Genomic DNA, 17363 nt, shown 5'->3' on the forward strand with positions numbered 1-17363 from the left:
AAATTGTTGATTTTTAAATCGTAAAAAGTGAAAATAATAATTGCAACTTATGTACTAACTGTAACTCCAGCCAGCCTAGTCTAGGTACTGTAATAGCCTATTGGTTGGAATGGTTAACCAGTAGGCGATTTCTGTCAGCATTATGTTCATCATCAGGTTTTCTAAAAATTTAGTCATCAAACTGTTAAACGACGTTTCAATTACTTCAGTAGCGAACAATACTTCCGTCATTAACCAAAGTTAATGATGAAAGATTTTTCCGTTTTTAACTAGGGCATTCATTTCTAATATTTATCCTGTTGCGGTTTTCCTATACATGGAGAATTAGCAGGACTCTGACATTTGACAGAGCAGCTTATTTTAAGACAAAATGTCATATAAACATGTTTTTTGAGGTACAAGTTGTCACAAATAATACTGAGAAGAACTATTGTTAGCCCTTATTATTGTAATATTTTACAAGTAGTGATGACAATATTAAACGCAAAAACAAAATTTTTACATTCAATGTCCTGCCAGTGACCGACTTTCCCTGTATTAGGTAAGTTTAATTTTCCAATACATTCAAGGTGAACAAAAATTAGGTCAATAGGTTTTTTCAATAGCTATACCTCGAAAGTCAATTTAGAAGAAAAATGCTCACTTGACTTTTTTTGCTTGTAAATCTTGATTTATCTGATAAGTTTATAAAAAAGAGTCCATTAAAATGGCTGTACTAGGTACTATTTGGTTTGAAATATCTCCCATAAGTTAGAATACTGGTGTAGTTCAAATTAATTTTTTTCACCTTCTACTACAAATATTTAAATGACATTCGTAGCCGATTTTCTTAAAAATCTTTGATTTCCACTTGCATTACGGTTGTTTTTAGCGAAAAATTGACATTAACCACTATTGCTCCACTTTGTATAAAGTGTTCACTACTCTAGTAATACCATTTAAACGTTTACCGCAATTCCTCTGTAATTTAATTAGAGTGTAGGTAAATTTCTAGCTGTTACGTCTTATTTATTTCCAGTAACAATAATGCATTTGTTTTATACCGTTAACTTTAGAATCATCTTTTTGTTTCAACGTAGGCGTTAGTTTCCAAATCTAGTCTCTTTAATACGATTTAAAACTCTGAAAAGTATGCTAGCAGGTAATTTGTAAATATTATCTAATGGTTAGGGTCATTCTGCATTCACAAAACTAAATTTTCCATGCATTTTATCATTCTTATAGTGTGATGGGTTTTATCACGGCGGGACGGTCCAACTTCGTTTTTAATTTTTTTTTAGAATGGCGACAAGTTCTGTAAATAAATAGTGCACAACCACGCCCCCTATTTTAAAAGTAAAACAGTAGCTTTATAGGAATATCATTTAAATCTGGGCTGTAATTATATCTTCTAAGATGTTCTGAAATAAGGTTGTTTTTAGTGGGACTTTTTTTTTAAGATGTTGCTGTTTTTTAAATGTTTTTTATTGTTAATTAAGTGCTAAGCGGGCTTGAATTCCCATCAGTTTTGACGTCCCCAATGCGAGTGCTTGCAATTATATTTTAGAAAATTGAAACGGTGGGCCAATTTGAGCCGGAACGATCTACGACTGAAATACACACACTATACAATTTACTTAAAATTAAAATATTTTAAACTCACCATAGTTGTTGACGTATTTTTATATTTTATTTGTTTTTCACTTTAATGTTTTTTTTTAAGAAATTTCCTATTTATTACGTACTATAATAACTTTAGTTTAGAAGCGAAAGACTTAATCAATCCATTTTTAGCATAATTAAATTATTATTACCCTATAAATAAATAATATTTGTAATAGCTGAAAATATATAAGTGGACTAAGTGGTTGTGATCTATGTTAAAAAAGAGTCAAGCTACAGATTCTTCTCTATTACGGTAACTTAAATATCTTACCTTATGTGTATGTTATTAGTAAGCGAGTTTTAAGGAACTAAGATTACGAGGGCTCTTTCTGTCTGTCTGTCGATCAATACTCGAACACTCATTCTTTTAACAAACTTTTTTATAATATATTATAATAGTAAACCAAAACTAACTGACATTGTTCTAAACCATTTGCTGCACACAATAATTGTTGTGTATTTTTCCTCTCACTGATGAGTAATAATTCTTAAAGTCTGCATCGTTTTTTTTAACTTAGTTTGGATACACTAGTATGCCAACCTTTAGGCGATAGTTTATCTTTGTCTAAACCCTATATCAACTGGAGAGATTTGTAGAAAAGTCTCATTTTCAAATCACAGGTTACGGTGTCGTGAAATGAGATTAAATTAGTTTGACGCAATGCAGATAATTAATCTGGATCAAGTTGATGATTGGTCGGTTTTTCTTTAGTGCTGGTTATACAGGGTGAGTGGTAAAAGAATCTCGGAGGCTAGCAGAGTTGCCAATTCAGTGGATTTTTATTAGAAAGGTGTTTTAGTAAACTTGATATTTTGAAGGTTTTCAATGTATTTCATTTTGGGGTGGAGAATGATTTATGTCACGGTGAATGTTATCAAAAGCACTAAGTTTACTTATAACAGTTACATTATTATTGTGGTATGAGTCAAGTCTGGGAAATATTAGTCATCACATGGGTCCATTAATTTGCTATACCACACGAGTAATGTACAGGGTTGGTCCGTATATTTAGACACTTTATTTGTGCAGATAGGGAAAAACTGATAATGCAAAAGTTATAGGACTTCTGCTAAATAACCAAAAAATCTTATTGACTAAATTATCATCATCATCACACAGTCAATCTTGTCCACTGCTGGACGTAGGCCTCCCTTAACATTTTCTATCTAGTGCGGTCTTCTGCTGCACTTAACCAGTTGCTCTCTACTCTTCTTAGATCATCTGTCCAACGAGTTGGAGGTCTTCCTCGAGTCCTTAACGCCTCATGTCGGGGACGCCACTCAATCACTCTTTTTGTCCATCTCCTGTTCTTGCTAAGTGACCTGCCCAAGCCCACATCATAGTAGCTATTCTTTCGACTACGTCTCGTATTAAAATAGACCATGGCAAAGGTGAAAAAAAAATACAAAGTTGATAAATTTTTAATGGAACGCCCTCTATATTTTCTGATAAGTTGATCTTTTTCTTCTGATTGATTGAACTTTACAGTGTTACCAGCTGGAAAGTTAAATTGTGACAATTACGTTGGGTGCTTTTACAATACCAGATTTTCCATCTGTTTTAATGTAATTTACAGTCTTTTCAAGGTTTCCGGGGTCACATGACTGTTGTTGACAGGTGTCAATTGCTGCCAGCTGCGAATTTAAATTCCCACAAGCACACGAGGCGTGCTTTTACAATTTCAGCTTTTTCAACCGTTTAAATGAAATTTACAGACTTTTTAACGGTAAAGATAACATTGTCCGGGTCACATGACTGTTGAAAGTAGATGTCAATTTAACTTAATCGTGTTGCCAGCGGCAAATTTAAATTGTCACGACCAGAAGACGTGCTATTACAATTTCACCTTTCTCAACTGTTTGTAAATGTAATTTACGGAATTTTTAAAGTTAAAGATAACTTTTTCCTCGTCACGTTGTTGACAAGTTTATATTTAACTTTATAGCGAATTTAAAGTGTTATGACCACGTGACGTGCTTTTCAAATTTTCTAGATAAACAACATTTTCAGGCTCACATGACTGTTGTTGACAAGTTTCAATATAATTTTACAGTGTTGCCAGCTACGATTTTAAATTGTCACGTTCACGTGACGTGATTTTACAATTTTATCTTTACCAACTGTTTAAATGTAATTTACAGACTTTTCAAGGTTAAAGTTGACATTTTCCATCATTTAAGGACCGAACGTCACGATGACGTAATTTGACAGTTGGTCAATATATTGTTTTGTTAAACTACGTTATCGTGACGTCAAATTTGCTCTGCCCACTGGATGAAGCATCGATTCGAATACTGATGACGTTTAGTCTTTTTTGATTATGACACCTGTGATATTGAAAAACAATAAAATTGCAATTTTTAAATGGCAATAATTCGAAAACGACCAAAACAAATGTCAACTTCTTTTATATTTTTGGAATCCGAAGAAAAAGGTATATCAACTCATCACAAAATATACAGGGTGTTTTAATAAAAATGTATCAAATTTTTATTACTTTTTTACTTTCATCATGGTGTTTATTCCACTTATTAACATTATCTAGGGATTTAGGTGAGATATGTAATGATTACCATGGTAATCGTAGATAAAATCTTTTGATACGTAAATAACTTTAATGCCATTGATAGATTCACAAGATTGATAACTGTCAAATTTGACATTAGCACGAACCAATAGTTGAATAATTTAATTATTTACTTGTAGGCAAAATCTGTGGTTTTTGAAGATCATTTAAGTGTTTATATTTCACAGACAGAACGAGTTAAAAGGTCACAGTCTGAACTACAGCTAACTTAAGCTTGTCAAATTTGACAGTATTACAAAAAAATTTCAAACAATCTTTTTATGCAACATTGCTGGTTTTCGAGATTTTGTCACTAACCATCTGATAAACTCATTGTGGGTACTTAATTAAACATTTTTTCGAACTTTTCAATATCAGTAGGTTGTATTTACCTACCGCTTTAAAATCATTCTTATAAATTTAATTTTGAAGAATACAAGAATATTGGCGAACTTGCCCTAACAAATACTTTAAAACCATAAAATGCGGAAACATTTAAAGAAGAAAGACTATTATTGTCTTGTTTTCTACTGTAGCCAGAAAATTTCTTTTTGACATCATCCATTAATATTGAAATTACATTTAGAATTTGGTCATGTTGCCAGATTGTGCATACACAAAATCGTAAATTTTTTAAAAGTTTCCTTTCTTAATGGAGGGATACATTTGATATATGTGTATATAATATTATGTGTTTAGAAAGATTATTACACCAGACGTACACTTAGAAATATTAAAGCACTTCGACTCACCACTCTTTAATAAAAAAAAATAATGTTATTAGAACTATCAAATAAATACCATATACTTAACTACTACATTTTGGTGGTCTTCGAGTTCAGTTGAAAGTTGGGGCGTGTTGACGATTATTAGGATATATCAATAGGTAAATTTTTACTTTGAACAATTTTTAACCGTGAGTGTCAAATAGGAAATTGATAACAGAACACACGAATATATTAATATACATTTAAAAAAAGAAGCATTTCAATTTATAGTAATGAGAAAAAAAACGAGACATATTTTTATCGTTATTTATTTTAAAATAGTTAGATTTTAGAGTGAATACTGATAAAAGGAATACGCATTAAGTATAAAGTTCTTTTGAATTAATTAATTGTATTGTGTAACTAATCTACAAGTTATAAAATAGTTATCATTGACCTATTAGTGTAATATTTTATGATCGGATAAATTTAAACATAGTTGAAGTTAAAATTAGACCAAATCGACTGATGTACAGAGATATACTTGGATAAGTTTTAAATTTAACTTATGAACAATACAAAATTAGGGCCTTCTTACTATTAATAGTGCAATTCCTCATTAATCTAGCGAAATAGATGTTATATTAGTTTATTAACTAGTTGCCCCTACGTTAATTGTCACGTAGGAGGAATCGGTTAAAGTTGGTGGTGTTTAAAGATAATAGTTTCGATACTCTTCAGTATTTACTATTTTATTTGGAGAGTTAGAAAAGAAAACAACCTATTAATTAAGGTTTTAGCAGTAAGGGTTCTAGTTAACGCTGCAATTCCCGATATAGTAATTAAAACGATAGGATTTACAAAAAAAGTGATTGTGATTCTAATAAGTTAAAACTTAAGTATTTTTAAGAGCTATTTAGAGATATCGGTATAATTTTAAAAGTAAGAGACTTCAAACAAACGAAATGTGATCAACCAGGTTTCTTAGCTATAGAAACACTTAGACTACGACATAATTGTGTTGCGTTGTTAGAAACTTATTAAATAAAAATAAGTAATTTTAACAGACCCTTTATGTGATACGCAAATATTTTTACGATTCATCACTATTCGATTTTAGACCAATGTAAATAAGTATGACGATTAAGACCGCATTTCTAGGGTCTAGCAACATAAAATCTACGAGGAAACTGCACAATATCTTTAAAAACCACTTTGCTTGACCGACAATCCGCGCAACAACAAACTAGGGGCAATTTATTTCCTAAGACGACTAACAGTCTTGCTCAAAAGATATTATTTTGTATTAAATTTCAGTTGATATAGAAGTTCATCTACGTTTAAAACAAAATATCTCGAAATTGTATATTCATATATGAGTGTGCGCAATTTAAATAATAAGTGTGTTGAAACTTGTTTAAATATTTAAGTCTGATAAACCTAATACATAAATAGTTAATTGACATTCGTGTTAATTCTAGTTAAGTGTCTTAAGAGAACGGAAAAGAGTTCCATTAGTTGTGCTTACTACATGTCCCTCCTATTGACTCCCCTCGTCCTGTTTTCATGTCCGAGACACGGTGATCGCGCAAAACTCTTATATTTTAGGTGATTTACGTGAATATGACTTTGTTCCTTTCCAATTGGAAGGGTTTGCAGTTCGAAACACTCTCAGGAAGTAGTAAATTTTGTTTTATCATATCAAAATGAGAACACAATAAAGACTAAGTTCGGACAATCAAAAATAGTAGCGATTGTGTACAACCGAAGAGAGAATTTTTAGTAAAAAGTGACAAATGTTTTTTAATGGTTATTTGTTGATGAATTATTCTTTTTGATCGTTATAGTACCTCAGTGCTGATGTGAAAAGCAAAAAAAAAAGCAATTAAGCGATAACTGCTTTCTCTTTTAACATAAAAATGTGGGACCTAGGCTAATGTCTTATTGGGTCATGTTTTCCAAGTTGTTTCTCTAGAGATATTTACTCGGAAAAAATATACAGGATGCTTAAAAAAGAAAACTTTTTATGTTTGGACAAAATAAGCTAGCTCTTGACATCTACAAAATGGTTTAATGGTGTAGCTGAGAAGTTTTTTAAATAGTTCTGTTGATTTTTTTAATAAGTTTTAAAGCAAACATATGTTAGTTTTTTGAAGTAATATTTGCTAGTGAAAGGACATTTCCAACTTTAAAAGCAGGATTTTTTACTCATCGATAATACAGAGTAAACAACAAAGTCTTAAAATGTCTTCAAACAAAGGTTGTTTATCGGAATCCATCCAAAAACGTCCTGATTCATTGAAACGGACAACACAATTTTCGGTTCGTAGTGACGAAGTTCTATAATCTTGTAGATAATTTAAAGATTTAACTAGAGAACAAAATTGAATCAGAGATACCGAAAAAATGGTTTTTAAGGAGGTTTTTCTGTCATATATTGACAGGAAACCTGTTCTGAAGTTCCATTTGTAGAATTGAAGATATTTGAATATTCCACGTCCAAGTTCAGTTACAAATTGTTCTACTGTACAGATTATCAGGTTTTAAATCTAGAACCTTCTATAAATGACATATTTACAACGTGACACGTCACTTAATCCAGCAACTAAAGGTCACTTGTCCAACTGAATATACAAATGTTCAGTTTTCAGTCTATTCGTAACTAAATTTATGAAAACCTGCCCGTGTTATCATTAGCACTTCTAAGGACAAAATGGTTTATAAACTAAATACGCAGTGTCCTGAAACTTAACGTCATTTCTTGGAAGGTCCTTATCATAATATTTTCTTAGTAAAAAGTGAACAAAGTTTTAGAGTTATCGTAACTTGTATAATTTTTTCTCCATATTATTTTAGAATTGTAAATGTGACTACCCTGGACAAGAAAATGATATTTTCGTGTCTGACTCAACTCGGCAAGTTTACCAGGTTTCTTAGTGAGATGACATTTGTGTTGTATACTGGGAGTAGCAACATTTTGTAATCTGTCAATTGACTCTTCGTCGGCCATTCAAATGTAAAAAGTGTGGCAAAATACAAAAAGTCTCTCAACCTCAGTACAAAACAAGAAAAATCCATAATAACAGTAATTCCCTTTGATTTACGAATTCAGTGCAGCAAAAACCTTGTACAAATGCAAATAATGTGACAGAAAACATTACCACAAATGAATCTAATATGGGTAATTTGGAAAACGTTTTCATATACAGGATGTCCCAGCAAAACTAGATGCAGAAAGCTGCAATTACCAATGTTTAAAAACTTTTTTTCAGTTTTTTCGTTTCTCAGATATTTACTTCAAAATTACCGACATTTTGATATAATAAATCTTCAGACATGCTTCTGAAGTACGAATATTCTCTGAAATATGCGATATCGGTCGGAGATACCAAAAAATTTAAGAAACAGTAAAATTTTCGAAAATCAACTGTAAGAGTACAGTTTTTGGAAGAAAACCGCCGTTATACAGAAAATTTTAGGAAAATCATTAGCTAAATAGTATTTTAGGTCAATTAACTCTAGTGTCCCGTTGGTTTTTTTTCTGTTAAATAAATACCGAACAAAACATTGAGAACACTTTAATCAGAGGCATGACTTGTAGCAGAATTAACTAGTGTCCTTCCGGCGTTATGTCAAATGTTTTCAGTTTCATAAAAATAATAGTGGTGCATTATGACTTTTGGTAAAATTGACTAGGATACTTCCTAGTTTATGTAAAACTAAAAAATGGTTTTTCTCAAACTTTAGCAAATACAGTATGTTACAATAAGTACAAATTTAATATAGGTTGTAGTATGTTTTGAAGGTTTTGCCATTTTCAGTATAGTATTTAATTTTGGGACACCCTGTATATTGTTGTATGTTTAGTCTAGAGATTACATTTGCTCTAAACTAAACATACAACAATATACAGGGTGTTCCAAAATTCTATTGTTTACATTTTTTCTCTCTTCGGTTTAACACATCTAATAAGCTTAAAATTACTTCTAGAACCGCAAATTCTTCCAACTGGATTGTGCACATCCTACAAATAGAAACGGGTTTAAAAGGTGTTCATTATCGTAAAAAAATGTATGTTAGGTGTATAAATTAACTTGGGTTTTGCGCGGTCAACGAGACCTGTCAGTTTCTATAACTTCCACTGGATATCATATTTTTAATACTAACTAGACAAAACGAGTACTCAAGTGTTGGACAAAATCGACCCCAAAAATGGGGGGTCATTTATTTTAGGATAAGGATAGAAACCTCTAAACGAGAACACGAACCAAGAAGTATTTTTCCTTTTTTAATTAAATTCTTCGCCAAATCGTTTTAAGCTTGCCACTTACCAGAAATGTCCTACACTTGATGCATTAAACAGAAATTCACTTGTCTTATTAAGATAGGAAGTATAATAATTTAAGTGTTGAGTTGTCGTAAAATATTCTATTATAGTAGAATTAATTGTTATAAAAACACACACACACACACACGGAGACCTGGTTTTTAGCAAAATAATATTACTCTATTTTAAAAATATTAACTATTAAATATATAAAGTAATAATAACTGTAGTGCATTTGTATTTGGGATTAATAAGTAGACTTAGATAGTATCAAGTATAACTAAACATTAAATATATAGCCTGAAATGTCTATTAGATTAATCTAAAAAATGAGAATATTACTTAAAGGTGTGTACCTCTATTATCATTATCATCGATAATGAGTAATATAAACTATAAAATACTTCTGGGTCTCTGTTGTTTTTATACCTTTCCAAATTCCTTTCTAAACTTTTTTTAATCCCAATGTTTTTCAAGCCTTAATAAAATAATCAAATAGACACAGCAAAAGGTAAAGTATACCGCTAACACTTGGTAAATTACATATACAGTGTGTCTGAGTTTTAGGTGGCTAAATTGGTAGTTTCTGCTAAGTAAACAAATATCCAATAAGGGTTTTCATGTTCGCATTTGTCTGACGGTTGTTTTTTAAAGTTGAACATCCTGTATTTTGAAAACAAAGTCTTACGCGATATTGATTTACTAATATGTCATTACTGTATTTGGCCATCTAATATTGAGACATGTTGTACAAACCGTAATTTTCTACTCTACAAATTTAAGCAATAATAATTATTTATCATTGAATCTGCAGGTACACATACAGGGTATTCCACCTAAGACACTTTTTAATATCAGGCAGATTTTCCTATTAAATACAGAAGTTTAGATTCCATATTGGTTAATATTTTATATTAATTTTATTCATCATTCTGTTTATTGTTACAGATTTGGATTTTCATAGACATTTTTGATATGTCTGTGGTGCACCGTTTTGGAACTGCTCTGCGTCATCATCAGGAGAATATTTTCTAACGGAAGTTGGACTATAAATCCTGCCATCCAAAGAGTAAAAATTCCAATGTCCAGTCTATATCTCAAAAACGACAACATTTAGAGAGACTGATTGGAACCAAAACTAGCTAGATTAAGCAACAGAATCAAGAAATAGCTTCAATTACTAGGGTTGTCAGACGAAAATCCGTTGTTGCCACTCATTTCATGTAGATGCGGCAACGCTGAAATCACATCATCATCGTGTCATCGTATTGTATCACCTAGATACAGTACCTTTCATTCTTAGTTAGCCACCTGGTATGTATCTGCATTATTGCTCAAATTTAGTTTGTTTTAACAAAATCAATCAAATAAGCCGGTAAAATAGAGAGCGTCCCTTTAAAAATAACTGTCAAAATTTGACATCTCTTGCCACTTTTTACAGCTGAGTTGGTAAATTTTCAAAAGCATCTATTAACTCATGCAATAGTCACACCTTGTATATTTCTCTGAATGTAGTCGTGGAAATGGTAACGAATAGTTCCAAAACGGTGTAAAACAAAAATTGTAACAATATACAGGTAGATTTCATTTAAAACATCTGCCAAGTATCCAGGTAAGGGACATAAGGGATACCCCTGTATATTCACGTGATTGTACCTTAAAAACCCAAAGTTAAACTAACATAGCATTGTAATGATTCAAACACAGTTATTTTAAAAATTGATTATCCTACTGGATAAACTGTACTGACTAGTGCGGTAAAGTGCTTTTTACCTACTAACCATTATAATTAACTATATTTTGTGATCATCTACGAACTACACAACTGAAATACCCCCAGGTTCTGATACGGCCTAAAGAGAAGAATATGGGTTGAATGACGTTGGACTCTCCTGCAGTAGTAAGTAGCCAAATATTTGTGTGTATTTTTGTATACCGGATGTTTCATATTTACGTACCAACCACTGTCAAACTGTGGTAAGAAAACCTCTTTTTAGTTAAAAAAAAATTGATGATTCAATGTAAAAACGATTTAGGAACTCTGTGTTCAGTAAAAATGTTATATATTTCTGTTATTTGTTTCTTAAGACAGATATTGAAGTAAACTACTATCTAAATTGGGTTACCAGGTGATTGAATATATATCGAGAGGCTTCTTTCTGGCTTTGAATAGTCAAAAATGCTGTCTGGATCAATACAGTTAGGATTTTAATAGGCAGAAATTGTAAAATTAAAGCTAGGAAGCCTTTTATTAAACACAGGATGCTTCTTACTGTCGTCTAGCAAACAAATTGCTACCGAAAGGCTTCTTTCTGTCTTTGAATAGTCAAAACTGCTGCCTGGAAGACTCTGAGTGATCATATAAACACAGTAAGCATTTTAACGGGTAGAAATTTTCAAAGTGAAGCTTGAAATCTTTTTATTAAACACAGGAAGCTTTTTACTGTCTTCTAGCAGTCAAACTAATACCCGAATGCTTCTTTCTGTCTTTATATAATTAAAAGTGCTGTCTGGAAGCCTTTCTATAAAGAATCTAAGTTCATATTCATACTGTAAGCATTTTAAGAAGTAGAAATTGTGAAATAAAGGTTGAAAACCTTTTATTAAAGAGAGGAAGTTTTTTACTGTGTTCTAGCAGTCAAATTGCTACTGGCAGGCTTCTTTATGTATTTTAATAGGTAGAAATTGTCAATTAAAGCTGGAAAGCTTTTTATCCAAGTCAAAAAAGTTTCTTACTGTCTTTAAGTAGTCAAATTGCTACCGGAAGGTTTTTTTCTGTCTTTGAATAGTCAAAACTGCTGCCTGGAAGACTCTGAGTGATCATATAAACACAGTAAGCATTTTAACGGGTAGAAATTTTCAAATTGAAGCTTGAAAGCTTTTTATTAATGACAGGAAGCTTTTTACTGTCTTCTAGCAGTCAAACTAATACCCGAATGCTTCTTTCTGTCTTTATATAATTAAAAGTGCTGTCTGGAAGCTTTTCTATAAAGAATCTAAGTTCATATTCATACTGTAAGCATTTTAAGAAGTAGAAATTGTGAAATAAAGGTTGAAAACCTTTTATTAAAGAGAGGAAGTTTTTTACTGTGTTCTAGCAGTCAAATTGCTACTGGCAGGCTTCTTTATGTATTTTAATAGGTAGAAATTGTCAATTAAAGCTGGAAAGCTTTTTATCCAAGTCAAAAAAGTTTCTTACTGTCTTTAAGTAGTCAAATTGCTACCGGAAGGTTTTTTTCTGTCTTTGAATAGTCAAAACTGCTGCCTGGAAAACTCTGAGTGATCATATAAACACAGTAAGCATTTTAACGGGTAGAAATTTTCAAAGTGAAGCTTGAAAGCTTTTTATTAAAGACAGGAAGCTTTTTACTGTCTTCTAGCAGTCAAACTAATACCCGAATGCTTCTTTCTGTCTTTATATAATTAAAAGTGCTGTCTGGAAGCTTTTCTATAAAGAATCTAAGTCCATATTCATACTGTAAGCATTTTAGGAAGTAGAAATAGTGAAATAAAGGTAGAAAACCTTTTATTAAAGAGAGGAAGTTTTTTACTGTGTTCTAGCAGTCAAATTGCTACTGGAAGGCTTTTTTATGTATTTGAATAGTCAAACATGCTGTCTGAAAGCCTTTTTATACACTGTGAGTGACTACATCAATACTGTCAGGATTTTAATAGGTAGAAATTGTCAAGTTAAAGCTAGAAAGCTTTTTATCCAAGTCAAAAAGTTTCTTACTGTCTTTAAGTAGTCAAATTGCTACCGGAAGGCTTTTTTCTGTCTCTGAATAGTCAAAACTGCTGCCTGGAAGGCTCTGAGTGATCATATAAACACAGTAAGCCTTTTAACGGGTAGAAATTTTCAAATTGAAGCTTGAAAGCTTTTTATTAATGACAGGAAGCTTTTTACTGTCTTCTAGCAGTCAAACTAATACCCGAATGCTTCTTTCTGTCTTTATATAATTAAAAGTGCTGTCTGGAAGCTTTTCTATAAAGAATCTAAGTTCATATTCATACTGTAAGCATTTTAAGAAGTAGAAATTGTGAAATAAAGGTTGAAAACCTTTTATTAAAGAGAGGAAGTTTTTTACTGTGTTCTAGCAGTCAAATTGCTACTGGAAGGCTTCTTTATGTATTTGAATAGTCAAAAATACAGTCTGGAAGCCTTTTTATACACTGTAAGTGACTATATCAATACTGTCAGCATTTTAATAGGTAGAAATGTTCAAATTCATGCTAGAAAGCCTTTTATTAAAGACATGAAGCTTCTTACTGTCTTCCAGTGGTTCAATTAATAGCGGCAGCTTTTTGTCTATGAATAGTCAGACGTGATGCCCCTGACTATTTTTTCACATTTTAATTGGTAGAAATTGTCAAATTAAAGGTAGAAAGCCTTTTATTAAAGACGCTTCTTATATGGTCTTCTAGCAGTCAAATTAATACCCGAATCATTCTTTATGTCTTTAAATAGTAAAAAATGCTGTCTGGAAGCCCTTCTAAAGACTCTACGTAGAGAATGCTGTTATATACAGTACCAGTTAGTTACACACAGTAGTTGCATAATTACACACAACTGGGTATGTAACTATAAAGGTACTTTAGGGATTTGCTTGAATTGTGTATCATGTGTATTCTCTAAAGTACTCTAAACACTTCAGTGTTCATTATAGAATAACATTCAGTACTTAATTGATTATAACATAATTTCTTTGATAATCTATAGGTTCGATTTGCTATTTAGTTCCTGACCTAACCGCTTTGCCATCCGTTCCTAGCGGTTCTATGGACGCTTCCTTTTCCCCTAACCAAAGAAATACTACCCAATCCAATGCCGCCCAATATTGTCCCACATCTAATACCAACAAGAACAAGTCATTCTCCAGTTCTCCCGGTTTGTTCATCTATACATATAAGGTCTGTTCGCAGAGGGAATCTCCAACTAGTAATCAGAGAAATAGATACGTCCATTGGCCACAAGTCAGAAAATGTCATAGTCACGTGAGCATTCAACCAATGAAACTTGACATTTACTGTTTCTGAGTTGGAAACCAGTCAGGGATTGCCTCTGCGAACAGACCTATAATAGTTTTCACTTCTTACAAAGGATATTTTATAAATACACAAATGTTTCTCTAAATTTGTCTTCATTTTTCGTTCAATATCAGATTGATTTTTCCTCAGGTTATTCCCAGTCAGCTGCTGCAGGCGATTGCTATTCTGGGGGACCGCAAAGGAGCTCTTCATATGGGACACCTTCCCAAGCCTACCATCCGTATAGAAGATAAACCGTTTTCCAATTTTTTTTTTAATTTAGTTCTGTAAGTGCGCAGTAAAAGGACGAAGAACACCCAGTAGTGTTAAGGTACAGCTGACATATTTTTGTTATACATATAGATTATAGTATGTATTCTTATCATGACTATACAGGTAACCCAGTGCGGTTAAATTAGGATTAAATGCTTCTGGACGATTTGAAGCCAAAATAATTAATATTTTAGCTTGTAATTACCCTTAAATGTGACGTGTACTAAGTACCCTTCATGAGTTTAGGTTGAACTCAAAATTACTATATGAGTAGTGGGTGAGTACTATATGAATTTGGTGGTGAATATATCATGAAGTAGACATAATTCTATGCCGTTTTCCCTTTTTGAGAGTATCTCTCATTCTGGTAGGTTTAAATAATACTAATAATATTATAATAACTTGATGTACAAAATAATCATTCATTTTATGGATAGGGTATTCTTCGTCCTTTTTCATTTCCAACTTACCTCTTTTTGTTTCTTTTTTTTTGATAATCGTGTTTCTAGTGAGTACATTTATTATGATACTAGTTGCTTAAAAATGCATTTTTAAACGCCTCTAGTTGATGAATACGCACGTTTTTGTTTAATATTAAGTGTCGGCGATTATATTTTTTTATGTAAAATCGCTCTGGTATAAAAATACATTTGCTTTGATTTATTTATTTAGACTGAATTATTTAATCCACGTATTCCTAGCAAAATTAAAATGTGTCAGTCAGAAAAAAATTATTCTAAAAACTATACTAAGTATGTTTATTAAAGTTTAAAGCCAACAATCCTTGTCTTGTTTGTCCTCCACCTTGGCAGTGCCACTAGCGGCAGAATAGAAAAGCTTAAAGTTGCTCCTCATTTTAAATTTGAAATATTTGAATGTGTAATAGGAATACAAAGGCAAGAACATTGACTAATAAAACGGGAATACGTTTAGTTTTTTATTTATATTAACCAAGCGATTGACAATCAAGGCCGTTTTAATTAAATCGATACGTATCGAACTATTCGAGTTCGCTCAGCACTAGTAGTCCAGTTCGAACCGTGCACGTGCAGCGCGTTTCACGAGTTCGAACAGATAACACTGCACCGTTGCCACTTCTCCGTTTTTAGCCCGAACACGTGAAATCCGGCCGGATTAAATGCGAAAGTTGGGAAAGTCCTAAAGGTAAACCGAGAACTGTTAACGAACTGGAACAGGTGCGTGTATACGAGTAACGACAGTAGGCGGCGTGGACACGAGAGAACGGAACTTGGCGGAAATATTTCTTGTTTTGTTTATGTGCGTGCCAGTGGTAAAAATTGAATTATGTGCAGACTTTTGCATTGACGTTTGGGCTTTAACGCCTTCGGGGATACCCCGAAGAACAATAATTAAGCTGGGTAAGTGGTTTTGAAAGATTTGTTTATGGTTCGAATTGAAAAAGTTAGGTTAAGAGTTGGGTTTATTTACTTTCACCCTGCTTATTTGGGTTGAGTTTTTGGGCATGTGTAGTGTATTTGTTGACGAAAGTTTGAAATGGGATTTGTTTTATGTAAAATTTAGCTTTTGTTTAAAGTTAAAGTTTCTAAACTAGGAGTTTTCCTCAACAGCGTAAATGCAGTCTTACTGGCAAGATTATATGAAAATAACATACCTGTAAAACAGTGGAGGGAACGTAGAATCGTTTGAATTCTAGGCTACTGGGACTATATGGATAAGTAGGGAGGAATTGCATAATGTAGGGGTTATTTTTTCATCTAGGGAATTAAAGTGGAAGTGTGGAGGAAACCAGTTTCTGTATGCTGGTTGCTTATTCTTGAAATGAGGGAAGGGAGTTCAGAATGTGACAGAAACCTTCTTTTGTCACATTCTATCAACATTTCTATTAAGAGTTCTTCTCCATGCTTTCTAGAATTAGGGCTCTGGACTCACCATTAGATCTCCATCCTCCATCTTCCAAGTTCCAAGTTCCATCTTAAATAGAAGCATAGCATAGGAAGCCATGAAGGCACAAAATTTGACATTTAATCAAAACCTATTTTGATAGAATTCGCTGCCGGAGGGAGCCACTTTATTTTTTCTAAAAATCACCTGACCCCATGATCACAAAATTATACAGAGGCCACGTGACCTTTGGATCATATCGCGTTTAGATCCGAAAGAAAACGACTAATTACTAGTTGTCAATGTCATTGCTGTTGTCACTATGACACCTATTTTGAATTTAAAATTTCAATATCCTTGGAGTCATTTTGCCTCGCATTTTGCGCTGTCCGAATTTATGACAAAAATGTATTAAAAGTAAAGTTAAAGTTGCACATTTTTGTGTTTTTCCTGAGTTTTGTGAGTTATATGGAGTGGCACTAGGAGCCGGGCTGCCTAGTGCCAGATTGTGAGCCAAGAGTAACTTCTAGCAGGTGTTAAGTTTCCTAATCCCAAAAGTAAACCTGGTTTTTAAACTCATGGAAATATTTATCAATTGCGTATTATTGTATTACTTTTATGTTGATAAATAACTTATTACCTATATGTATAAAATAGCATCACAAATAGCATGTTGCGGTGTTTTTGCATTGGTATAAGCAGGTTTACCATTATAGTCCGATTTACTAACTATTTACTATAGTACCCACCCTTTTATTCAAAGTCTGATATTAACAACTATAAAAACAATAAAACATTTCACAACTATTGTAGAGCTTCTGTTGTTGAATGTGAAAGCACACCAAATATACCGGGCTTAGCAAAACTAGTGTGCCATGCAAAACGCCCTCTCGCGGACAAATTATCGGAATAGCTATGTCCAATCTGTCAAAACGTGACTTTAAACAGTTCCATTGA

General features: G+C 32.4%; 2 protein-coding genes and 1 long non-coding RNA gene across 12 annotated transcripts in view; 2 read left to right on the forward strand and 1 right to left on the reverse strand.

Annotated features, from left to right (window-relative positions):
• Hrb27C (Heterogeneous nuclear ribonucleoprotein at 27C) overlaps nt 1-15210 on the forward strand; it is a 38514-nt gene extending 23304 nt beyond the window's left edge. For 6 of the 9 annotated variants that reach the window (XM_081974224.1, XM_081974225.1, XM_081974221.1 and 3 more), the window contains 2 exons: nt 13963-14130; nt 14421-15210. In XM_081974224.1, coding sequence (XP_081830350.1) covers nt 13963-14130; nt 14421-14524 — 272 coding nt within the window. In that variant the 3' untranslated portion in view covers nt 14525-15210. Of the gene's footprint in view, nt 1-84; nt 9651-13962; nt 14131-14420 lie in introns of those variants that run through there. The other 3 variants (XM_081974227.1, XM_081974228.1, XR_014177281.1) reach the window with 2 other exon arrangements.
• A 257-nt stretch (nt 15211-15467) lies between these two features.
• Nucleotides 15468-16544, reverse strand: LOC145740646 (uncharacterized). The gene is made up of 2 exons (XR_014181497.1): nt 16455-16544; nt 15468-15701 (listed from the first exon to the last, which is right to left on the reverse strand). It is a non-coding gene; the product is annotated as an uncharacterized LOC145740646 (long non-coding RNA).
• The window catches only part of ATP8B (ATPase phospholipid transporting 8B), an 89746-nt gene continuing 88043 nt past the window's right edge, over nt 15661-17363 (forward strand). Inside the window, exon 1 of one of the 2 annotated variants that reach the window (XM_081996193.1) lies at nt 15661-15926. The gene's annotated coding sequence lies outside the window, so the exon portion shown is untranslated. The remainder of the gene's footprint in view (nt 15927-17363) is intronic. The other variant, XM_081996191.1, reaches the window with a different exon arrangement.

This window comes from Ips typographus, linkage group LG2 (genome assembly GCF_016097725.1).
Source record: "Ips typographus isolate SLU linkage group LG2, UJ_Ityp_2.0, whole genome shotgun sequence".
Classification (NCBI taxonomy): Eukaryota; Metazoa; Arthropoda; class Insecta; order Coleoptera; family Curculionidae; genus Ips; species Ips typographus.